Genomic DNA, 25,648 nt, shown 5'->3' with positions numbered 1-25,648 from the left:
AAGTTAACCTTTTTAAAACATACAGTGAACATTTTAGCAACCATCAAATGCAACCCCCAAAGACTACAACACTAAGTAAACCTTTAAGCTTTCCTTTTTAACATCCATACGACTTAAAAACAAAACCCTTATCAGAAGCACATCAGGTTAAAGTCACGACTGAAAACATTTATAATTCTGAATTCACCAAATGATCAAGAGATAGTCTTTTGATGGCAGAGAGAACAGCAGTACACCTGCTTGGTCTGGCTTCAGCTCCAACACTGAAAACAAAACTAAAACACACCCTGCAGCCTGCTCAAAAACAACAGTAAAAAGCTGACAGACAGCCCAGCTCCACCCACTCTCTGACATCACTGCAGTAGTAAACACCCATTTCTTAAAGGTACTCTCACATGATACAAGGCAGCAGTGATCACCGCACTCCAACATGCTTCAGAGACTTAGACCACCTACAGCAACACCTCAAAACACTGGAAAAACACCCACCAACAGCACCTTCACAAGATCCTCCAAATGCGGTGACAAGGCACTATAATGGCAGCGTCCTCGCTCCAAGCCAACTTGCCCGACACCAAGGCACTAATCACTCAAATCTAGATCTTGTTGGGCAGGACATGTCATTTGTGTGCCTTACACCAGACTCCTGAAGCAACTGCTGTACCCGGGACTCGGGTCAGCAGGAGGCACCAAGGAGAATGGCCAAAATGCTTTCGAATGTCCTCCGAGCATTCCAGAAGAGGTCATACATCCTCACTGACTCAATGGTGACCCTGCCTTGTGACCGACCAAAATGGAGAAGACTCATTTGAGAAGATACCGAACACGTTGAAAGACTTCACGGGGAATATACAGAGGCAAAGCCCCAAACAACCCACCTACCCAACCTCCCGAGAACCACCTGCCCCGCATGTAGCAGAGTTTGCAGACCATGCATTAGACCTATCAACCATCTCGGAACCCATCAAAGTGGTGTGGCAGCAAAGTCACCCTCGATCCCAGGGGACTGCCTAAAAATAGATCAGGGGCGGGATTTACCAACCAACCCGCTGTGTGTTTTTCAGTGACGGAGTCGGTCAGACAGCGGGATTTACTGGTCCCACCATTGTCAGTGGGATTATTGACGGTACCCCTTATTGCTGGGAAATCCGTGCAGCAGCATGGGACCAGTATACCCGCCGGTGTGAACAGCCGGTATATCCTGCCCAGGGACATAAACTGTCGGAGGAGTAGAAATGAAAAATCCCAGGAAATGTGTAACAGACAGATGGCAGAAATGATATCACCTATTTTCATCCAATGTTAAAATCACCGCCTCTCATCCTCCCATGTGTCTTGCCTTCTGATATTTCACTGAAGGCCTGCTGCTTACCTGCATAGGTGTGGCAGGCTCTGCTGATGACAGCTTCTTAATACACATCCAGCCCTGTATTTGGGCCAGATTGAGAAAGTGTGTGTCATATGTTCTGGTCATTGATATTGCATCACTTAGACAGTTCATTTACTCGAATGGTGAATGAAATTTCGATTTCACAGTCTGCGTCAGTTTTTAAGGTGCTGGAAGAGGGTTATGTTTAGCAACTTACATGTTGAAATTTTGCATACGTAACAAGTTTCTCTGCAAAGTTTAAAATTGTTTTCAAGAGCGAAGAGAAGAACTTGTTTTTCTGCAAAACATTTCTGAACCGTAGGACATCCCAACATATTTCACAGCCAATGTCAGTACATGAATCAGATGTATCCTGGTGACAGAGAGATTGAATACATTGATACATTTTGGGTTTGATTCCAGGTCTATACTGGCTGACCTTAGTAGGAACACAGTAGAGTTACCGATCCCTTGTTGTACCACTTGCCCCTGAGAGAGGGGACAACTCAAATGGACACATCTTTCTGAACACTGTTGATCGACCTCTGCTGAACAGAGGCTCTGCTGCTCCAATGCTGATTAACGAAGGGGAAGATATTGACAAAGGGGTGGTGTCATTGGGCTAGTAATCCAGAGGCACAGGCAATTGGTGGAATTTAAATTCAGTCAAAACATCTGGAATATAAAGCTAGTTTCAATAGTGGTGAGCATGACCTATTATCGATTGCCGTAAAATCCAACCTGCTGCTTGTCCATGTCCTTGAGAAGGAGGTTAACCGGCCTCATGGTCCACAGTACAATGGTTGATTCTTAGCTGCTTTCTGACGTGAGCTACTTAGCCACTCATTTTCAGAGCAATTACAGAAGGGCAATAAATGCTGGTTTAGTCAGTGACACCCATATGTATAAAACCTCCTTTTTTAGGACTCTTGAATGTGGTGCATGTCAAAGAACAAAGAAAATTACAGCACAGGAACAGGCCCTTCGGCCCTCCCAGCCTGCGCCGATCCAGATCCTTTATCTAGACCTGTCTCCTATTTTCCAAGGTCTACTTCCCTCTGTTCCCGCCCGTTCATATACCTGTCTAGATGCCTCTTAAATGATGCTATCGTGCCCGCCTCTACCACCTCCGCTGGTAAAGCGTTCCAGGCACCCACCACCCTCTGCGTAAAAAACTTTCCACGCACATCTCCCTTAAACTTTCCCTCTCTCACCTTGAAATCGTGACCCCTTGTAACTGACACCCCCACTCTTGGGAAAAGCTTGTTGCTATCCACCCTGTCCATACCTCTCATAATTTTGTAGACCTCAATCAGGTCTCCCCTCAACCTCCATCTTTCCAATGAAAACAATCCTAATCTACTCAACCTTTCTTCATAGCTAGCACCCTCCATACCAGGCAACATCCTGGTGAACCTCCTCTGCACCCTCTCCAAAGCATCCACATCCTTCTGGTAATGTGGCGACCAGAACTGCACGCAGTATTCCAAATGTGGCCGAACCAAAGTCCTATACAACTGTAACATGACCTGCCAACTCTTGTACTCAATACCCCGTCCGATGAAGGCAAGCATGCTGTATGCCTTCTTGACCACTCTATCGACCTGCGTTGCCACCTTCAGGGTACAATGGACCTGAACTCCCAGATCTCTCTGTACATCAAATTTCCCCAAGACCCTTCCATTGACCATATAGTCCGCTCTTGAATTTGATCTTCCAAAATGCATCACCTCGCATTTGCCTGGATTGAACTCCATCTGCCATTTCTCTGCCCAACTCTCCAATCTATCTATATTTTGTTGTATTCTCTGACAGTCCTCCTCACTATCTGCAACTCCACCAATCTTAGTATCATCTGCAAACTTGCTAATCAGACCACCTATACCTTCCTCCAGGTCATTTATGTAGATCACAAACAGCAGTGGTCCGAGCACGGATCCCTGTGGAACACCACTAGTCACCTTTCTCCATTTTGAGACACTCCCTTCCACCACTACTCTCTGTCTCCTGTTGCCCAGCCAGTTCTTTATCCATCTAGCTAGCACACCCTGAACCCCATACGACTTCACTTTTTCCATCAACCTGCCATGGGAAACCTTATCAAACGCCTTACTAAAGTCCATGTATATGACATCTACAGCCCTTCCCTCATCAATTAACTTTGTCACTTCCTCAAAGAATTCTATTAGGTTTGTAAGACATGACCTTCCCTGCACAAAACCATGCTGCCTATCACTGATAAGTCTATTTTCTTCCAGGTGTGAATAGATCCTATCCCTCAGTATGTTGTTTACATTCTGACTGGGAATAGGTTTTAAACTTGGTAATTGAATTCAATTCCTGTTGGATTTTTTGGAGAAAGCCTGGAGAAATGCTGGAGAAGCCTGGAGACAGCCTGGAGAAATGCTGGAGAAACCTGGTTTGATGTCTTACTCGGCACCCCACCTTTTTAAGTCCATTGAGGATTGTATCGATTTTGTGTCTTCACCCTGAATTGGAAAATCTTGCTTCCAATTTCCACCCTTCTCTCAATTTTACATGGTCCACCTCCTTCCTTGATTTCTGTCTCCATTTCTGATGATAGGCAACTAATATTCATTATAAACTCTCTGACTCCCATAGCTACCTCAGCTACACATTCTCCCACCCTATACCCTGTATAGACTCCATCCCATTCTCCCAGTTCCTTTGAATTCATTGCACCTGCTCGGATGATGCAACCTTCCACATGAGCGATTTGAGATGTATTTTTCCTCCACTGAGCGATCCCCAGCCCACTCTTTCCCCACCGTGGTTAACAGTATTCAGCACATTTCCCACTATCATCTCTCACCCCTATCCTCCCCTTCCACCCCATCAGCTTCCACATTCAAAAGATCACCTTCCGCTCTCTTCAGAATGATGCCAGCTCCAAGCACCACTCTTCCCTCCTCTTTCAACATTCCAAGGGGACTATTCCCTCTGTGACACTCTGGTCCACTCCTCAGTCAGCTCCCAATATCCCATCCCCTTCCCGCTGCACCTTTCCATACAAACACACATGTGTTGGCTGCTCTTTTTAGATCTTCACTCCTAACTGCCTAAAGCCACAGACGCTCCTTCCAGGTGAAGCAGCAATTTATGGGTATTGCTGCTCACAATGTTGTCTCCTCCGATCGGGTGACTGCTTTGCAGAACAGTCCGCAAGCATGTCCCCAAGTTTTCGGTGGTTTGTCAATTTTAATTCTCCACCTTGTTGTCATACAGACATCTTGGGCCTTGGCCTGTTGAACTATTACATTGAAGATCAATGTAAGCTTGAGAGACAGCATCTCCTCTTTCGATTAGGCACTTTTTGACCCAATCCACCTTCATGACTGACACTTTGGCAGTTCCATTAGAACATTGGATAATCTTTCATTTACTCACACAACAGTTCACCCCTTCTGGGATTATACTAGCAGTTCTAAACTAAATAAACTACATTTCTAGCAAAGCTGATTTTCTCCTGAAATAATCTTGTCTGCCCTGGACTTCACTGGGACTGTACTGTTCATCTTCGCTGCTTGGGCAGCATGGTAGCACAGCGATTAGCACTGTTGCTTCAAAGTGCCAGGGTCCCAGGTTCGATTCCTGACTTGGGTCACTGTCTGTGCGGAGTCTGCACATTGTCCCTGTGTCTGCGTGGGTTTCCTCTGGGCGCCCTGGTTTCCTCCCACAAGTCCCAAGACGTGCTGTTGGTGAATTGGACATTCTGAATTCTCCCTCAGTGTACCTGAACAGGTACCAGAATGTGGCGACTAGGGGCTTTTCACAGTAACGTCATTGCAGTGTTAATGTAAGCCTACTTGTGACAATAAAGATTGTTATTATTATTAAACTTTAAAAAGTAAAGAAAAATGTAACCCGTGTAGTTGAGATGATCTCCCCCCCCCCCCCTGTGGAAACATCCAAAGCTAGGGGCCATAAATATAAGATAGATGGTGATAAATACAATAAGGATATTGGGTGGGGGAGGAGGTGGAACTTGCTACCACATGGGGTATTTGACATGAATAACGTAGGTGCCTCTAACGGGGAGCTAGATAATTGCCTGAGGGAAAAAGGAATAGAAGGATAGACAGATCGACCAATGTGATGCCATGTGGGAGGGCGCTATACCAGCCGAAACATCCGATTGGTTGGATAGGCTGATTGCCCTGCTTCTGGGGTATAAAATTCTATATAATTCAATGGAACAATATTCAAATGAATCATAATCTATAATCCATAGACTGGGTAGTTAAGACTGTTGCTATTTATTGTGTTCACTCCTCAATAACAATACGTTGTGCTGTGCAGAGTCTCTTCTACCTTGCAAGTGGAGATGGATTTGAGTACAAAGCCAGATGGAACTGCAGATCTCCAGTTAGTTCACCTCGACAGGTGTGTCACACACATCCTCAGTGGAGTGGAGGAGAATAAAGAGTGAGGAGCAAAAGCGACAAAAAGCCCTAAATTATCCAGTGTATAAAGGGGCAGCATGGTGGCACAGTGGTTAGCACTGCTGCCTACGGCATTGAGGACCTGGGTTTGAATCTCGGCCTTGGGTCACTGGCTGTGTGGCATTTGCACATTGTCCCCATGTCTGCTTGGGTCTCACCCCCACAACCCAAAGATGTGCCGAGTAGGTGGATTGGCCACGCTAAATTGCCCCTTAATTGGATACTCTAAATCTATTTTTAAAATATGATCCAGTATCTCATAACCACTTTCACCCAGCTGAAACCCGTTCACTTAGCGTTGACTGGGATTGGATATTCCCATGCTTGCTCTGATTGACTTAACCATAAGTACACTTTACTCGAGCGGTTGAAAAATAAATCCATCAGATTTTCTGAATAATTCTATGATTACAATGCTGTGTTTCTGTGTTTTAATGATTTTAGGATACAGGGGTTGGGAAGTCAAGTATAGTATGCCGATTTGTTCAAGATACCTTCGATCTCAATACTCTGCCCACTATTGGGTGAGTACTCACAGGTTTATTTTGTTCCTAGCCATTTAACCTTGCATTATTGTGAAGCTAACTCCGTGTCTAATCTGGTTTTCAGTGCCTCATTCATGACCAAGACTGTGAGCTGTGGAAACGAGCTCCATAAGTTTCTGATTTGGGATACAGCTGGCCAAGAACGGGTACGTAACATTGCATGTTTTCAGTTTGCGGTTGGAAAAAATAAATCTATATATTGTGATATTTTCACAGTGGTCCCGGGAAATCTGACTGTGGATTAGTAGGTCAGATCTTGGGATCAGAGGGAAAAGTGGTTGAAGCAGAAACATAGTTATGCTTCAGATTAGGACTTCATCTTCACATTTAGACATCCCTTGGCATTAAAGCCAGAGAGTTAATTTTGCTGCACAATATTTTCGGTTTGTTTCTTTCCTCCCAGGGGCATGGGAAGCTTTATAAATGAACGGCTCTGTCTGTCTTTAACGTGGGTTGCAAAGGGACAATACATTGTGGCTTTGCTCCTGGTGTATATTCACCAGAGAGAGCATGTGGATCTCACAGTCAAGCTGAGACTTTCATGTTGCCAATTCATGGTGGTGCAGATTGAGCAACCAGAAAAATGCATATTTTTTTTGTGTGAGTTTATTGCCGCAACCTAATTGCTCGCACAATTCAGGAGAGGCCCAGATTGTCCTTTATGCTGCTCGATCATATGAAACCAGCGCTATGCACTCTGGATGGCCTAGCCTGCTCCATGTTTCAGCTATAGTTGCTACATTATTTTATTTGTGTTTTCATTGGTGCGTTATATTTTGTTCTGTTTTACACCTGACGTTATGTTTTCAACAGCACAACATAATTTCCCACACCTTTTCCGAGGCCATATTCTCTTCCAGTCAATACTTGGGCAGCCAAAGACCTTGGAATGTGGGCATCCTTGCCAAGGCGGGCATTTGTTGGTAGTTGGCTTGAGATGGCGGAGCGATGGGTTTTATCTTGAACCCCAGCTCCATTATTTTCTCCATTACCATTTTAAAAAGTTATTAGATTCTTCTCCCTCGCTTGTTTTTTTAGATTCTCTTGCTATAACTTTCACTTCTTTTCTTTGCTGTGAAAACAGATGCAAAGAACTCATTTAACAAATCTGTTAATTCTTTAATCTCCTTTTATCATCATATCTGTGCCTGTCTTTAATGAGTGCATGTCCTCCTTTCTCTATTTCTCTCTTTCTCTCTCTCTCTCTCTCTCTCTCTCTCTCTCTCTCTCTCTCTCTTTCTTTCTCTCTTTCTCTCTTTCTCTCTCTTTTTCTCTCTCTCTCTTAATAATCATATTTCCATTTTTGGACTTCTTAGGACCCCTTTATTGCTTTTTATAGTTTTATCACTGGATTTCCATTGATTGTGTAAGAAGAACTGTTATGATCTTATTTCGATCTGTAATACCTTTGAGCAATAGTATCAAAATTCATGTTGTTCGATATCAGTAGGCTATCTTACTTTATTAACTAAGATGATTTCTGACTCTCCCGAGGTTTGACCTACTCTCCGTCTCTTATGGCCCAACTGTCTCACAAGGTTTTAACAAGGTTCTGCCACTACCTGTATCTCTTGGCAGTAATTTTTTTTTTTTTTAATAAATTTAGATTACCCAATTATTTTTTCCAATTAAGGGCCAATCCACCTACTCTGCACATTTTTGGGTTGTTGGGGCGAAACCCACGCAGACACGGGGAGAATGTGCAAACTCCACACGGACAGTGACCCAGAGCCGGGATCGAACCTGGGACCTCAGCGCCGTGAGGCGGTTGTGCTAACCACTAGGCCACCGTGCTGCCCTTCTTGGCAGTAATTTTGACCCAAGGCAGTAGTGTAAAATGGGTGATAGAACACCAACTGGCAGTTTAGTAGCTCCCCATTGTGTTTATTTTGTGTCGAATGCAAGATTTTAGATGTATATTGGATTATAAACATTTGGCAATTTTAAGGGTTAAAAGCCTGGATTAATGTGTGTTTGGCTGCAGTAGTCATGTTTTTAAAATCATTTTGTTTTGCAAGACCAAAAAGCTTAGCCAGAGGTGAAATTGACCATCGTAAAAGCCTGGGCTAATGTACTGTTGTTTGACGAGGGGGAAGTCCCTGTGGAGTTAATGTGGTTTCAGTCCGGAGAGTTGATTTGTTTTCAGTTTGGAGAGATGATGTCATTGCTGGGTGGAGCTAAGGTAGTCAGACATTTTGAGAAAGGTTTAAGTTGTGTTCTGATCTGACCACAAGTAAAGTCTTTTACTCTCACGGTAGGACAGTGGGAAGAAAGAAAAAGTATTTAAAGCAATGCAGACTTATCTGAGGACTAGGAAGAAACCAGTTGAACCGGCCTTTTGAGGACATCCAAAGTCTCCAGGGGTTCTAACTGGAGCCAAATCTGTTCTGGGAAGCAAGTATTCCTCTGTGCCACTGGAATGTAGGGTGGATTGAGAGCTGTATGTTTTTCCTATCTCATATTTTAATTGGGAATAGAGATAGTAATTAAGGGTACTTTATTGACTGTATTTGGTAGTATTGTTTTAGGGGTAATTGTAGGTTATTTTTGGGTGTGAGGTTAAAGAGTTTAATATTGTGTTAATAGGGCTTTGTTTTAAAAGACCAAATCCCTTTTATTTCTTGTAATCGCTCCTGGAGCAAATAATTCTTTCCGCACAGTCTTACAAAATAAACTAAAATCTTGGGGTTTTGGTCCAGTATCCTGGACACTGTTGGGGTCTGATCTGGGATCTGGGATCGTAACAATTTGGATTTGTTTATCGTCATGTGTACCGATGTACAGTGAAACGTATTGTTCTCCGAGCAGCTCAAACAGATCATTTAGTACATGAAAATACATAATAGGGCAACAGAAGGTACACAATGTAAATACATAGATACAGGCATCAGGTGAAGCATACAGGAGTGTACAATTAATCAGGTCAGTCCTTAGCTTTTGACAGTAACTTCATTGTAGCATTAATGTAAATCTACTTGTGACAATAAAGATTATTTATTTTTATTCATTTAAGAGGGTCACTTAGGAGTGTGGTAACAGCAGGGAAGAAGCTGTTTTTGAGTCTGTTCATGCGTGTTCTCAGACTTTTGTATCTCCTGCCCGATGGAAGAAGTTGCAAGAGTGAGTAAGCCATGTCGGAGGAGTCTTTGATTATGCTGCCCACTTTCCCAAGGCAGCAGGAGATGTAGATGGAGTCCATGGATGGGAGGCAGGTTCGTGTGATGGACAGGGCTGTGTTCACGACTCTCTGAAGTTTCTTGTGGTCTTGGGCCAAGGAGTTGCCATACCAAGCTGTGATGCAGTCAGGATACTTTTTATGGTGCATCCTGAGGAAATAAGGAGCTGTTGTGCTTTATTGGTGGTAGCATTGACGTGGATGGACCAGGACAGATATTTGGTGATGTGCACCCCCAGGAATTTGAAGCTGTTAAATATCTCCACCTCGGCCCCGTTGATGCTAACAGGGGTGTGTACAGTACGTTGCTTCCTGATGTCAATGACCAGTTCTTTAGTTTTGCTGGTTTCGCTGCACCACTCCACTAGGTTCTCTATCTCCCTCCTGTATTCTGACTCATCGTTTTCGAGATCTGGCCCCCTGTGGTCGTAGCGTCAGCAAACTTGTAGATGGAGTTGGAACCAAATTTTTCCAAGCAGTTGTGTGTGTACAGGGAGTATAGTAGGGGGCTAAGTACGCAGCCTTGCAGGGCTCCGGTATTGAGTACTATCGTGGAGGAGGTGTTGTTGTTTATTCTTACTGATTGTGGTCTGTTGGTCAGAAAGTCAAGGATCCAGTTGCAGAGTGAGGAACCAAGTCCTAGGTTTTGGAATGTTGATATGAGCTTGGCTGGGATTATCGTGTTGAAGGCGGAGCTGTAGTCAATAAATAGGAGTCTGATGTAGGAGTTCTTGTTGTCGAGATTCTCTAGGGATGAATGTAGGGCCAGGGAGATGGCATCTGCTGTGGACCAGTTGCAGCGGAATGCGAATTGCAGTGGAGCTAGGCATTCTGGGAGTATGGAGTTGATGTGCTCCATTACCAACCTCTCGAAGCACTTCATTACAATTGATGCCAGGGCCACCGGTGAGGCACTTTGCCTGGTTCTCATTTGACATCGGTATGATGGTGGTCTTCTTGAAGCAGGTACGGACCTTGGAGAGGAGTAGGGACAGGTTAAAGATGTCTGCGAACACATCTGCCAGCTGGTCCACGCAGGCTCTGAGTGCACGACCAGGGACCCCGTCCGGGCCCGTCGCCTTCCGAGGGTTCACTTTCAGGAAAGCCGATCTGACTTCGGAAGCTGTGATGGTGGGTATGGGTGTGTTTTGGACGGCTGGGGCACTCTACAGCGGATTGTTGGTTACCTGCTCAAACCGAGCATAGAATGCATTGAGTTCATCGGGGAGGGGTGCGCTGCTGCTGGAGATACTGCTCGGCTTAGCTTTAGAGCCCATTATGTAATCTATACTGAAGTTATTGAAAGTGAAAGCTGGGAGAGATGGAAGAGTGGCTCTTGATTTGTTAACATCCATTTTCAACTCCGACTAAGTCAAATTTACCCATGATGCGTTTAATAATAATCTTTATTTTTGTCACAAGTAGGCTTAGATTGACACTGCAATGAAGTTACTGTGAAAAGCCCCTAATTGCCACACTCTGGCACCTGTTTGAGTACACAGAGGGAGAATTCAGAATGTCCAAATTACCTAATAGCACATCTTTCGGGATTTGTGGGAGGAAACCGGAGCACCCAGAGGAAACCCACGCAGACACATAGAACATAGAACAGTACAGCACAGAATAGGCCCTTTGGCCCTCGATGTTGTGCCGAGCATTGCCCGAAAACAAGATCAAGTTATCCCACTCCCTGTCATTCTGGTGTGCTCCATGTGCCTATCCAATAACCGCTTGAAAGTTCCTAAAGTGTCCGACTCCACTATCACAGCAGGCAGTCCATTCCACACCCTGACCACACTCTGAGTAAAGAACCTACCTTGGATATCTGGGAGAATGTGCAGACTCCGCACAGACAGTGACCCAAGCTGGGAATTGATCTGGGTCCCTGGTGCTGGGAAGCAATAATGCTAACCACTGTGCTACCGTGCCACCCTTAGAAATAAGAAATTAGAAATAAGGTATAGTTTAAGTGGGTTTAAGTTAATGTTTCTGTGGAAGGAAGGATAAAACCTACAGTTAGATTGATGCTGGACAAAGGTGTTTGTATGTGTGGGTATCGGTTTCAATTCCAACTGTGCTTCTGTTGTGCTTTGAGAGGGTAATGGTGCGAAGAGTAAATAGAGGCTGGCAGTGGTTGCTTAGCAACTGAAGTCCTTGTCAGGTAGAAAGGCTTTTGAATTTAATTTTTAGCTGAATTTGTTGGCAGTTGAAGGACACCAGGAAGTGTCAACCCTGCCAGGAAAGCTGGACAGGACGAGGGAGCTGCCAACAGGCAGACTTCCCAAAGAACCCAATACAGTTCAGAAAACTAGGGAATTGGGACAGAAAGAATGTCTTAATAAGACTGAAGTTCAGAGAACAGAGACCTAGGTATTGTTCAGAGGTGTATTCAAGGGAGAATCAAACAAAGTATTGGGAGCGAAAGAGACAGCTGCAGTAACCAGAGCTAAAGTGGAAAAGTAGACTTCAGAGTTAAATCAAAAGTTTGATGCTTTTTAGTCTGGGAATTGACAGTTAAAGCAATTGGGAAAGGTTTGTACAATAGTCAAGACAGAGAAATTGGATTTGGATTTATTGTCACATCTACCAACAGTATGGTTCGGCGCATAGTCCAGATAGATCGTTCCATACATGAGAACCTTAAGACATATGATAAATACACAAAGTAAATATGTAGACATCGTTGAAGCTTACGGAGTGTAGTGCTGCTCAGTAGAGAAGATGCATGGAGTGATCAGTTCAGTCCATAAGAGGGTCATTCAGGAACCTGGTAACAGTGTGGAAGAAGCTGTTTTTGAATCTGTTCGTGTGTGTTCTCGGACTTTTGTATCTATGCCTGATGGAAGAGGTTGGAAGAGAGAATAACTGGGGAGGGAGGGGTCTTTGATTATGCTGCCCGCTTTCCCAAGGCAGCAGGAGGTGTAGACAGAGCCAATGGATGGGAGGTGGGTTCATATCATGGACTGGGCTGTGTTCACAACTCTCTGTAGTTTCTTACGGTCTTGGGCCGAACAGTTGCCATACCAGGCTGTGATGCAGCCAGATAGGATGCATTCTGGTGCATCTGTAAAAATTGGTAAGAGTCAATGTGGACATGCCAAATTTCCTTAGTTTCTTGAGGAAGTATAGGCGCTGTTGGGCTTTCTTCATTGGAGCATTGATGTGGGTGGACCAGGACAGGTTGTTGGCGATGTGCACACCTAGAAATTTGAAGCTGTCAACCATCTCCACCTCGGCCCCATTGATGCAGACAGGGGGGTGTGCAATACTTCGCTTCCTGAAGTCAATGACCGGCTCTTTAATTTTGCTGATGTTGAGGGAGAGATAGTTGTTGTTATACCACTCCACTAGGTTGCCTAAGCCCCTCCTGTACTTTGACTCATTGTTGTCTGAGATCTGACCCAATACGGTCATGTCATCAGCAAACTTGTAGATGGAGTTGGAGCCAAATTTTGCTGCACAGTCGTGTGTGTATGGGGAGTATAGTAGGGGGCTAAGCACGCAGATTTGTGGGGCCCCGGTATTCAGGAATGTAGTGGAAAGGGTGTTGTTGCTTATCCTTACTGATTATGGTGTATGGGTCAGGAAGTCGAGGATCCAGTTGCAGAGAGAGAAGTCAAGTCCTTGGTTTTGGAGTTTGGATATGAGCTTGGTTGGGATTATGGTGTTGAAGGTGGAGCTGTAGTCAATGAGCAGGAGTCTGACCCAGGGGTCCTTGTTGTTGAGATGCTCCAGGGATGAGTGTAGGGCGAGGGAGATAGCATCTGCTGTGGACCGATTGTGGAGGTATGCAAATTGCAGTGGATCAGGGAGGGGGGGGGGGGGGGGGGGGGTGTTGAAAATCCTGGGTATTGGTTATGTTGTTAAAAATGGAGCAGAAGCTTTGTTTAAAATAGCTATTTGGAAAACCTGGACTGGATTTAGCAACACAAACAGCTGATGGATAGCAGTGTTGTGAAGAAGATTTTAAAGTGTGTTTTTTTGGGAGTAAAATTTGGAAACTTTCATGTGATAATCATCTGGTGGAATATGAAGGAGAAATCCACAAACAATCACTTGGGTTCAGAGTGGAGTGTTGTATGACCACAGCCAACTCTTTGTGTTTATAGGGACTTTGCTTTACTGAAACTGTTGTCGCTTGAGATATATTTTGCATTCTGTGTTGACCTTAAAATCTGTGTATATTTGTGTGTGTGTGTGTGTGGGGGGGGGGGGGGGGGGGGGGGGGGGGGGGAGGGAGAAGAGAACAATACAGGAGTATTGTATCATAATCCAATTTTTTCATGTATAATTTACTTTTTTTTCTTGTTAAAACTAATTAGTGGCCTGTGACTCTGTTCCTTCACGGTTTCTTAAAAAAAGAAGCGTCACAGTTTTCTGAACCCGGGTCCCATTCTGGGATCTTCCCATCCAGCTATAACATCAATTGGGATGGTAACAGGTGACCCTCGGCCACCTTTTGGCAGTCCATCATTTAGAAAAATCTGTTACAAAATATTTTGTACTTGACTACAAAAGACTTCTGAACTTGATATGCCATTACCTGACTTGGCAATATATTTAAGAATGACACAGCTCCAGGGACCTGGGTTCAATTCCCGGCTTGGTCACTGTGCGGAGTCTGCACGTTCTCCCTATGTCTGCGTGAGTTTCTTCCGGGTGCTCCGGTTTCCTCCTACAGTCCAAAGATGTGCAGGTTAGGTGGATTGGGCATGCTAAATTGCCCCTTTAGTGTCCAAAAAGGTTAGGTAGTGTTACGGGGCTAGGGTGTGGGCTTAAGTAGGTTGCTCTTTCCAAGGGATGGTGCAGATTCGATGGGCTGAATGGCCTCCTTCTGCACTGTAGGGATTCTATGATCGAACTTGGTGTAGGCTGCTTAATGCAGTTAAAATTGGGGTTATCACAAAGAAGAAGCATTTTTAAACAGCGCCTGTGAATAACCCAATTTTGAATTATTGAAAAAGACCTGCAAAAATAAATTGAGCCATTTTCTAGTTATATTGTGGTGCAGGAGTCAGTTTCCGATGAAATTGTTCAAGAGATTTTGCAACATGTCTATTCCTCATCCCCAAAGAAGCAGCTTAGTTTTCCAAGCCTCCTCAAAGATCGGAAAATTGGCCTAATTAGTAGAAATCTCCAGTGGTGATGAAAGAACCCTGGGCAGGGCCTGGTTCTCTCGCGATTTTTAAATAAACTGGCACAACTGGTGGAAGCTTCATTTACTCTGATTATAATCTACGCTTGAAAATTTTGCAACTCTTTGCGTGGGTTGCGTCGATTTTGGGGGAATTATGTCAAAAGGAATACGGTAACTGAATGGGGACTCTACCTTGTGTTAGTGTTCTGATTTCTGACTTATGACGAAGCAACATTCAGAACAGAACTTTTCAAACATGAAGGCTAAGAAATGCAAACAGAACAAACTAGCGAGTGAGAAATTCAAGTGCAAATGAACGATGATGGAAGAAAAATGTGACATTTTGAAGGTTACACCATTTAAAGTACAGTTCTTTTTGGCAAAGTAATTTTCATGCTTGCGTTTTATGAAAGTGCTAATTGGTTTTGAACCTTGAGCTATGTTGTCTTGGTGCATTGGTACAGTGCATTTGTAACTTACAGTTAATAAATTGTGCACTCACCACTTGTTTTGTGAAGAGGATTTGAAAGGTGATTTATTTTGGTATTCTTCTCACTTCCCTTTTCAAGGATTTCCATGAACCATTTCCTGATTGATAGGGAGGGGTGTCGACCAGCATTTAGGCCTCTGCAATTGTTTTTTTAAATTCTTCTTTTTTAAACAATAAATTTAGAGTACCCAATTCTCTTTTTCCAATTCGGGGCCAGTTTACTGTGGCCAATCCACCGACCCTGCACATCTTTGGGTTGTGTGGGGAGAATGGGCAAACTCTACCCGGAGAGTGACTCTGGGCCGGGTTCGAACCCGGGTGCTCGGAGCCGTGAGGCAGCAGTGCTAACCATTGTGTGCCACCATGCTACCCGGCCACTGCAGTTGTTGCTCAGACACCACTTGTCAGCAGATGCGCAAGTTTCCTGAAGTAATTTCAGTTATTTTAGTTTTTAGTTACACCAAAGACTGGAGATAGATGGGTAACTGTAAGAGGGACTGGGAAGAAGCAGTCAGTGCAGGGACCCCCTGCGGTCGTTCCCCTGAGTAACAAGTATACCGTTTTGGATACTTGTGGGGGGGACGACTTACCAGGGGTAAGCCATGGGGTGCAGGTCTCTAGCACGGAGCCTGTCCCTGTTGCTCAGAAGGGAAGGGGGGAGAGGAGCAGAGCATTAGTAATTGGGGACTCAATAGTCAGGGGCACAGATAGGAGATTTTGTGGGAGCGAGAGAGACTCACGTTTGGTATGTTGCCTCCCAGGTGCAAGGGTAAGTGATGTCTCGGATCGTGTTTTTCGGGTCCTTAAGGGGGAGGGGGAGCAGCCCCAAGTCGTAGTCCACATTGGCACTAACGACATAGGTAGGAAAGGGGACAAGGATGTCAGGCAGGCCTTTAGGGAGCTAGGATGGAAGCTCAGAGCGAGAACAAACAGAGTTGTTATCTCTGGGTTGTTGCCCGTGCCACGTGATAGTGAGACAAGGAATAGGGAGAGAGAGCAATTAAACACGTGGCTACAGGGATGGTGCAGGCGGGAGGGATTCAGATTTCTGGATAACTGGGGCTCTTTCTGGGGAAGGTGGGACCTCTATAGACAGGATGGTCTACATCTGAACCTAAGGGGCACCAATATCCTGGGGGGGAGATTTGTTAGTACTCTTTGGGGGGGTTTAAACTAATTCAGCAGGGGCATGGGAACCTGGATTGTAGTTTTGGGGTGCGAGAGATTGAGAGTAGAGAGGTCAGGAGCACAGATTTGACTTCGCAGGAGGGTGCCAGTGTTCAGGTCAGTGGTTTGAAGTGTGTCTATTTCAATGCCAGGAGTATACGAAATAAGGTAGGGGAATTGGCAGCATGGGTTGGTACCTGGGACTTCGATGTTGTGGCCATTTCAGAGACATGGATAGAGGAGGGACAGGAATGGTTGTTGCAGGTTCCGGGGTTTAGGTGTTTTAGTAAAGTCAGAGAAGGGGGCAAAAGAGGGGGAGGTGTGGCGCTGCTAGTCAAGGACAGTATTACGGTGGCAGAAAGGATGCAAGATGGGGACTCTTCTTCCGAGGTAGTATGGGCTGAGGTTAGAAACAGGAAAGGAGAGGTCACCCTGCTGGGAGTTTTCTATAGGCCACCTAATAGTTCTAGAGATGTAGAGGAAAGGATGGCGAAGATGATTCTGGAAAAGAGCGAAAGTAACAGGGTAGTTGTTATGGGAGACTTTAACTTTCCTAATATTGACTGGAAAAGATATAGTTCGAGTACATTGGATGGGTCGTTCTTTGTACAATGTGTGCAGGAGGGTTTTCTGACACAATATGTTGACAGGCCAACAAGAGGTGAGGCCACTTTGGATTTGGTTTTGGGTAATGAACCAGGCCAGGTGTTAGATCTGGAGGTAGGTGAACACTTTGGAGACAGTGACCACAATTCGGTGACCTTTACATTAGTGATGGAAAGGGATAAGTATACCCCGCAGGGCAAGAGTTATAGCTGGGGGAAGGGCAATTATGATGCCATTAGACATGAATTAGGATGTGTAGGTTGGAGAAGTAGGCTGCAAGGGTTGGGCACACTGGATATGTGGAGCTTGTTCAAGGAACAGCTATTGCGTGTTCTTGATCAGTACGTACCAGTCAGACAGGGAGGAAAGGGTAGAGCGAGGGAACCGTGGTTTACCAAAGAAGTGGAATCTCTTGTTAAGAGGAAAAAGGAGGCCTATGTGAAGATGAGGCGTGAAGTTTCAGTTGGGGCGCTTAATAGTTACAGGGAAGCGAGGAAGGATCTAAAGAGAGAGCTAAGACGAGCAAGGAGGGGACACGAGAAGTCTTTGGCAGGTAGGATCAAGGAAAACCCAAAAGCTTTCTATAGGTATGTCAGGAATAAAAGAATGACTAGGGTAAGAGTAGGGCCAGTCAAGGACAGTGGTGGGAAGTTGTGTGTGGAGGCTGAGGAGATAAGCAAGATACTAAATGAATACTTTTTGTCAGTATTCACTCAGGAAAAAGATAATATTGTGGAGGAGAATGCTGAGACCCAGGCTATTAGAATAGATGGCATTGAGGTGCGTAGGGAAGAAGTGTTGGCAATTCTGGACAAGGTGAAAATAGATAAGTCCCCGGGGCCTGATGGGATTTATCCTAGGATTCTCTGGGAAGCCAGGGAAGAGATTGCTGAGCCTTTGGCTTTGATTTTTAGGTCATCATTGGCTACAGGAATAGTGCCAGAGGACTGGAGGATAGCAATGTGGTCCCTTTGTTCAAGAAGGGGAGTAGAGATAACCCTGGTAACTATAGGCCGGTGAGCCTAACGTCTGTGGTGGGTAAAGTCTTGGAGAGGATTATAAAAGATACGATTTATAATCATCTAGATAGGAATAATATGATTAGGGATAGTCAGCATGGTTTTGTGAAGGGTAGGTCATGCCTCACAAACCTTATCGAGTTCTTTGAGAAGGTGACTGAACAGGTGGACGAGGGTAAAGCAGTTGATGTGGTGTATATGGATTTCAGTAAAGCGTTTGATAAGGTTCCCCACGGTCGGCTATTGCAGAAAATACGGAGGCTGGGGATTGAGGGTGATTTAGAGATGTGGATCAGAAATTGGCTAGTTGAAAGAAGACAGAGAGTGGTGGTTGATGGGAAATGTTCAGAATGGAGTTCAGTTACGAGTGGCGTACCACAAGGATCTGTTCTGGGGCCGTTGCTGTTTGTCATTTTTATAAATGACCTAGAGGAGGGCGCAGAAGGATGGGTAAGTAAATTTGCAGACGACACTAAAGTCGGTGGAGTTGTAGACAGTGCGGAAGGATGTTGCAGGTTACAGAGGGACATAGATAAGCTGCAAAGCTGGGCTGAGAGGTGGCAAATGGAGTTTAATGTGGAGAAGTGTGAGGTGATTCACTTTGGAAAGAATAACAGGAATGCGGAATATTTGGCTAATGGTAAAATTCTTGGTAGTGTGGATGAGCAGAGGGATCTCGGTGTCCATGTACATAGATCCCTGAAAGTTGCCACCCAGGTTGATAGGGTTGTGAAGAAGGCCTATGGTGTCATGGCCTTTATTGGTAGAGGGATTGAGTTCCGGAGCCATGAGGTCATGTTGCAGTTGTACAAAACTCTAGTACGGCCGCATTTGGAGTATTGCGTACAGTTCTGGTCGCCTCATTATAGGAAGGACGTGGATGCTTTGGAACAGGTACAGAGGAGATTTACCAGGATGTTGCCTGGTATGGAGGGAAAATCTTATGAGGAAAGGCTGATGGACTTGAGGTTGTTTTCGTTAGAGAGAAGAAGGTTAAGAGGTGACCTAATAGAGGCATACAAAATGATCAGAGGGTTAGATAGGGTGGACAGCGAGAGCCTTCTCCCGCGGATGGAGATGGCTAGCACGAGGGGACATAGCCTTAAACTGAGGGGTAATAGATATAGGACAGAGGTCAGAGGTGGGTTTTTTACGCAAAGAGTGGTGAGGCCGTGGAATGCCCTACCTGCAACAGTAGTGAACTCGCCAACATTGAGGGCATTTAAAAGTTTATTGGATAAGCATATGGATGATAAGGGCATAGTGTAGGTTAGATGGCCTTTCGTTTTTTTTCCATGTCGGTGCAACATTGAGGGCCGAAGGGCCTGTACTGCGCTGTATCGTTCTATGTTCTATGTTCTATAATCTCACTCTAACTTGATTTATCCTGAGGATGGGGGGGGGGAGCGGGTTTACAGCGGGGGGGGGGGAGCGGGTTTACAGCGGGGGGGGGGGGGGGGAAGCGGGTTTACAGCGGGGGGGGAAGCGGGTTTACAGCGGGGGGGGTGCAGCGGGGCTTTGGAATGAGGCGAGGGGGTGGTGGTGAGAGGCGGTGCAGAAGAGAAGAATGCAAAGCACCTTGAGCCGCTTTCTTTCGAATTGACTTGTTTCTGGTTGGGGAACTTACTGTGACATGACAGGGCTGCAATTACAAACACACTTTCAACTACTCCGTAACTCAATTTACAAACTGTAATCCTTTAGAGAAATGTTATCTTTGTAAAGCATTGCAAAGGGGAAGATGGAAGCAGTGGGTGGGGGGTGGAGGGGGTGGGGGCGAGGGGGCGAGGGGGCGGGTGGAGCAGAGTGGTAGCATGCAAACATCCCACCCAGTTCACGCTTGACAAATAGGCATTGTCTGTGCTCTTAGCGAACTGACAGCCCTTCCAATTTTACATCTACTTATTGTTATTGATGGCAGGAATGATAGAGATGGGCAGCACGGTTGGCGCAGTGGGTTAGCCCTGCTGCCTCACGGCGCCGAGGTCCCAGGTTCGATCCCGGCTTTGGATCACCGTTCGTGTGAAGTTTGCACATTCTCCCTGTGTTTGCGTGGGTTTTGCCCCCATAACCCAAAGATGCCTCACGGTAGCATGGTGGTTAGCATCAATGCTTCACAGCTCCAGGGTCCCAGGTTCGATTCCCGGCTGGGTCACTGTCTGTGTGGAGTCTGCACGTCCTCCCCGTGTGTGCGTGGGTTTCCTCCGGGTGCTCCGGTTTCCTCCCACAGTCCAAAGATGTGCGGGTTAGGTGGATTGGCCATGCTAAATTGCCCGTAGTGTAAGGATAATGGGGGGATTGTTGGGTTACGGGTATACAGATTACGTGGGTTTAAGTGGGGTGATCATTGTTCGGCACAACATCGAGGGCCGAAGGGCCTGTTCTGTGCTGTACTGTTCTATGTTCTATGTTCTATGTGCAGGGCAGGTGATTGGCCATGCTAAATTGCCCCTTAATTGGAATAAAAAATGAATTGGGTACTCTAAATTTATAAAACAAAAAAGGAATGATAGAGATAGTTGATTGATGAACTTTGTGCCATATCAAGCCTGCAAACATTGATTGTACCGTCCATGACTGCTATTCCATCCAGCTTGCTTATACTGGGTTACGGGCATAGGGTGGAGGCGTGGGCTTGGGTGGGGTCCTTTTTCTAAGGGCCAGTGCAGACTCGATGGGCCGAACGGCCTCATTCTCAGGGCAACACGGTAGCAAGCATGGCTAGCACTGTGGCTTCATAGTGCCAGGGTTGCAGGTTTGATTCCCTGCTGGGTCACTGTCTGTGTGGAGTCTGCACGTTCTCCCCGTTATGCGTGGGTTTCCTCCGGGTGCTCTGGTTTCCTCCCACGGTCCAAAGACGCGCAGGTTAGGTGGATTGGCCACAGTAAATTTCTCTTCATGTCCAAAAAGGTTAGGAGGGGTTTTTGAGTTATGGGGATAGGGTGGAAGTGAGGGCTTAAGTGGGTCGGTGCAGACTCAATGGGCCGAATGGCATCCTTCTCCACTGTATGTCCTATGCTCTACAATGTAAATTCTATGGCTGATCCTTTTTTCAGAAGCCTTTAGGTTTTGAAAGGGCTGTAACCTCCTTGGTTATAAGTCCTAAATCGGCTGATACTACTAAAGAAAAATTGAAATTCACAGGAGCATTGATTTAAGTTATTTTCGCAGGATGCAAATCTCGAAATGTTTCCTAAAGGCATGGAGCTTGAACACCCCTCTGGTAGTACATGGGCGATGTCAAGAATGAACCTCCATCTATTTTACCATGGCAGCGTAACTGAGCCACACTCTCCAATTGCACCCACCAGGGAAGATTGACAGATTTTGCCAAAGTGTGGGCTGTTAAATGTTGCAGTTAATAATCTGCGTTAACTCTGTTCAGACTTGTTTTATGTTTGGACCCTTCCACCTGGAGAAAGGGGACTTTATCTCTGTGCTAACCCACCATGCCTATTAATCCCTCTGTGGTCTGCAATGACACAGCACTCAGTGGCAAACTGTTGGACAGCAGTATTCTATAGCACCCACTTCCTGTATGCTGCGTTGGTAAAATGGCCCCTTCCTGAATTTTTTTGCAGAATCGAAAACAGATCTGAAGAATGAATCAGCTAAGGGACAAGATTGAAACTGAACAGAACTCCTATTTAGCATCAGTATAGCAAAATATCCCAAGGTGCTTCGCTGGAATACTCTCAAATAACATTTGAAGCCATGAGCAGGTGACCAAAAGCTTGGTCAAGGCGGCTATGTTCAGGGAGGAAATTCCACGGCTGAAGGGTTGGCCAACTGAAGACATGAGCGGGAATTGAGCGGCAAAGAAAATCTGTGGTGCAGAAGGGTAGAGATTTCAGAGGGTTGGAGGTGGTTACACGGTCGGATGAAGGGTTTGAGCACGAGGATAAGAATTTTCAATTTGAGCCATTCTGGACTGGAAACCCAACAGGTCAGCGAACACAGTGGTGAAAGGTAAACTGGACGGTCTGGATCGTGCTGCCTGGGGGGATGGTGCAGTATGGAACGCACTGTCTGGGAGGGTGGTGACGGGCTGGAACGCGCTGCCTGGGAGGGTGGTGCAGTCTGGAACGCACTGTCTGGGAGGGTGGTGACGGTCTGGATCGTGCTGCCTGGGGGGATGGTGACGGGCTGGAACGCACTGTCTGGGAGGGTAGTGACGGGCTGGAACGAGCTGCCTGGGAGGGTGGTGACGGTCTGGAATGTGCTGCCTGGGGGGGTGGTGACGGGCTGGAACGCACTGTCTGGGAGGGTAGTGACGGTCTGGAACGCGCTGCCTGGGAGAGTGGTGACGGGCTGGAACGCGCTGCCTGGGAGGGTGGTGACGGGCTGGAACGCGCTGCCTGGGAGGGTGGTGACGGGCTGGAACGCGCTGCCTGGGAGGGTGGTGACGGGCTGGAACGCGCTGCCTGGGAGGGTGGTGACGGGCTGGAACGTGCTGCCTGGGAGGGTGGTGACGGTCTGGAACGCACTGTCTGGGAGGGTGGTGATGGGCTGGAACGCACTGCCTGGGAGGGTGGTGACGGGCTGGAACGCACTGTCTGGGAGGGTGGTGACGGGCTGGAATGCACTGTCTGGGAGGGTGGTGATGGGCTGGAATGCACTGTCTGGGAGGGTGGTGATGGGCTGGAACGCACTGTCTGGGAGGGTGGTGATGGGCTGGAACGCACTGCCTGGGAGGGTGGTGATGGGCTGGAACGCACTGCCTGGGAGGGTGGTGATGGTCTGGAATGCGCTGTCTGGGAGGGTGGTGCAGTCTGGAACGTGCTGTCTGGGAGGGTGGTGACGGTCTGGAACGCACTGTCTGGGAGGGTGGTGACGGTCTGGAACGCGCTGCCTGGGAGGGTGGTGACGGTCTGGAACGCACTGTCTGGGAGGGTGGTGACGGTCTGGAACGCACTGTCTGGGAGGGTGGTGACGGTCTGGAATGCGCTGTCTGGGAGGGTGGTGACGGTCTGGAATGCGCTGTCTGGGAGGGTGGTGACGGTCTGGAACGCACTGTCTGGGAGGGTGGTGACGGTCTGGAATGCGCTGTCTGGGAGGGTGGTGACGGTCTGGAATGCGCTGCCTGGGAGAGTGGTGACGGGCTGGAACGTGCTGCCTGGGAGGGTGGTGACGGCCTGGAACGCGCTGCCTGGGAGGGTTGTGATGGGCTGGAACGCACTGCCTGGGAGGGTGGTGACGGGCTGGAACGCACTGTCTGGGAGGGTGGTGACGGGCTGGAACGCACTGTCTGGGAGGGTGGTGATGGGCTGGAACGCGCTGTCTGGGAGGGTGGTGACGGGCTGGAACGCACTGTCTGGGAGGGTGGTGACGGGCTGGAACGCACTGTCTGGGAGGGTGGTGACGGGCTGGAACGCGCTGTCTGGGAGGGTGGTGACGGTCTGGAACGCACTGTCTGGGAGGGTGGCGACGGGCTGGAATGCGCTGCCAGGGGGGGTGGTGACGGGCTGGAACGCGCTGCCTGGGAGGGTGGTGACGGGCTGGGACGCGCTGCCTGGGAGGGTGGTGACGGGCTGGAACGCGCTGCCTGGGAGGGTGGTGACGGTCTGGCATGCGCTGTCTGGGAGGGTGGTGACGGGCTGGAACGCGCTGCCTGGGAGGGTGGTGACGGTCTGGAACGCGCTGTCTGGGATGGTGGTGACGGTCTGGAACGCGCTGCCTGGGAGGGTGGTGATGGGCTGGATCGCACTGTCTGGGAGGGTGGTGACGGTCTGGCATGCGCTGTCTGGGAGGGTGGTGACGGGCTGGAACGCGCTGCCTGGGAGGGTGGTGATGGGCTGGATCGCACTGTCTGGGAGGGTGGTGACGGTCTGGCATGCGCTGTCTGGGAGGGTGGTGACGGGCTGGAACGCGCTGCCTGGGAGGGTGGTGATGGGCTGGATCGCACTGTCTGGGAGGGTGGTGACGGGCTGGAACGCGCTGCCTGGGAGGGTGGTGACGGTCTGGAACGTGCTGTCTGGGAGGGTGGTGATGGTCTGGAACGCACTGTCTGGGAGGGTGGTGACGGTCTGGCATGCGCTGTCTGGGAGGGTGGTGACGGGCTGGAACGCGCTGCCTGGGAGGGTGGTGATGGGCTGGATCGCACTGTCTGGGAGGGTGGTGACGGGCTGGAACGCGCTGTCTGGGAGGGTGGTGACGGGCTGGAACGCGCTGCCTGGGAGGGTGGTGACTGGCTGGAACGCACTGTCTGGGAGGGTGGTGACGGGCTGGAACGCGCTGCCTGGGAGGGTGGTGACGGGCTGGAACGCGCTGCCTGGGAGGGTGGTGACGGTCTGGAACGTGCTGTCTGGGAGGGTGGTGATGGTTTGGAACGTGCTGTCTGGGAGGGTGGTGACGGCCTGGAACGCGCTGCCTGGGAGGGTGGTGACGGTCTGGAACGCGCTGTCTGGGAGGGTGGTGATGGGCTGGAACGCTCTGCCTGGGAGGGTGGTGACGGGCTGGAATGCGCTGCCTGGGAGGGTGGTGACGGTCTGGAACGCGCTGCCTGGGAGGGTGGTGACGGGCTGGAACGCGCTGCCTGGGAGAGTGGTGACGGGCTGGAACGTGCTGCCTGGGAGGGTGGTGACGGTCTGGAACGCGCTGCCTGGGAGGGTGGTGACGGGCTGGAACGCGCTGCCTGGGAGAGTGGTGACGGGCTGGAATGTGCTGCCTGGGAGGGTGGTGACGGTCTGGAACGCGCTGCCTGGGAGGGTGGTGACGGGCTGGAACGCTCTGCCTGGGAGGGTGGTGACGGGCTGGAACGCGCTGTCTGGGAGGGTGGTGACGGTCTGGAATGCGCTGCCTGGGAGGGTAGTGACGGTCTGGAACGCGCTGCCTGGGAGGGTGGTAGAGGTGGGTTGCCTTCTTTAAGAAAGTACCTGGTTGAGCGCTCAGAATCATAGAATCGCTACAGTGCGTAAGGAGGCCATTCGGCCCATCGAGTCTGCGCTGATCCATATCCCACCCTATCTTGGCACTTGACGCGTCTGAACATTCAAGGCTGTGGGCCAAGTGCTGGGAAATGGGATTAGGTAGATAGGTCAGGGTTTTTTCATATGTCAGTGTACACTAGATGGGCCAAAGGGCCTGTTCTGCACTGTATTTTATGTGATTCTGTGTATCCCTCCTTAACAGTGGGTCAGACAGAGGAATGCACAATACAGAATGTCACTTATTTGGCTTGATTAATGAAAGAAAAGTGGTATATCAAACAGACTGGAAATAAATGCAGGTAATATTCAGCAAGTCAGACAGCATCTGTGGAGATAGAAATGGGAGTTAATGGATGTGATCCTCCAGCCACACTGCTCCGGAAAAGCAACTCGGCACGACACAGCATGGATACGGAAAGCTAGGAGACCCCGCTCCGGGGATCTACCCGCCTCGCAACGCCTCGCCAGATTCAACACAACCTCGTGCGACGTTGCAAGGTGAATCCCGCCCACAATGGATGCGATCACTTTTTGGCAAATTTGCATATCAGAGCGAGGCAGTGAGCAGATTCCCGGGGTACCTGAGGCTTGGGATTCAATCCCTTTGCCTTGGGGAACTCGGGCGAGCACTGTTTGGTACTGGTCCCCACAAATGGGGAACAGACAGAATGGCAGTCGTGGGGAACTCCAACGGGATTGGAGGCTAGCAACTGCATGCCCTGTGTACCCTGATAGCGACAGCCTGGCA

The 25,648-nt window shown here is 48.0% G+C and overlaps 1 protein-coding gene across 2 annotated transcripts in view; it reads left to right on the top strand.

Annotated features, from left to right (window-relative positions):
• Positions 1 to 25,648, top strand: part of rab31 (RAB31, member RAS oncogene family) — a 132,894-nt gene that overhangs the window by 7,831 nt on the left and 99,415 nt on the right. For both annotated transcript variants that reach the window (XM_038808675.1, XM_038808676.1), the window contains exons 2-3: positions 6,277 to 6,356; positions 6,442 to 6,523. In XM_038808675.1, coding sequence (XP_038664603.1) covers positions 6,277 to 6,356; positions 6,442 to 6,523 — 162 coding nt within the window. The remainder of the gene's footprint in view (positions 1 to 6,276; positions 6,357 to 6,441; positions 6,524 to 25,648) is intronic.

This window comes from Scyliorhinus canicula, chromosome 10, assembly GCF_902713615.1.
Source record: "Scyliorhinus canicula chromosome 10, sScyCan1.1, whole genome shotgun sequence".
Taxonomy (NCBI): Eukaryota; Metazoa; Chordata; class Chondrichthyes; order Carcharhiniformes; family Scyliorhinidae; genus Scyliorhinus; species Scyliorhinus canicula.
This window is presented reverse-complemented; position numbering and strand designations above follow the sequence as displayed.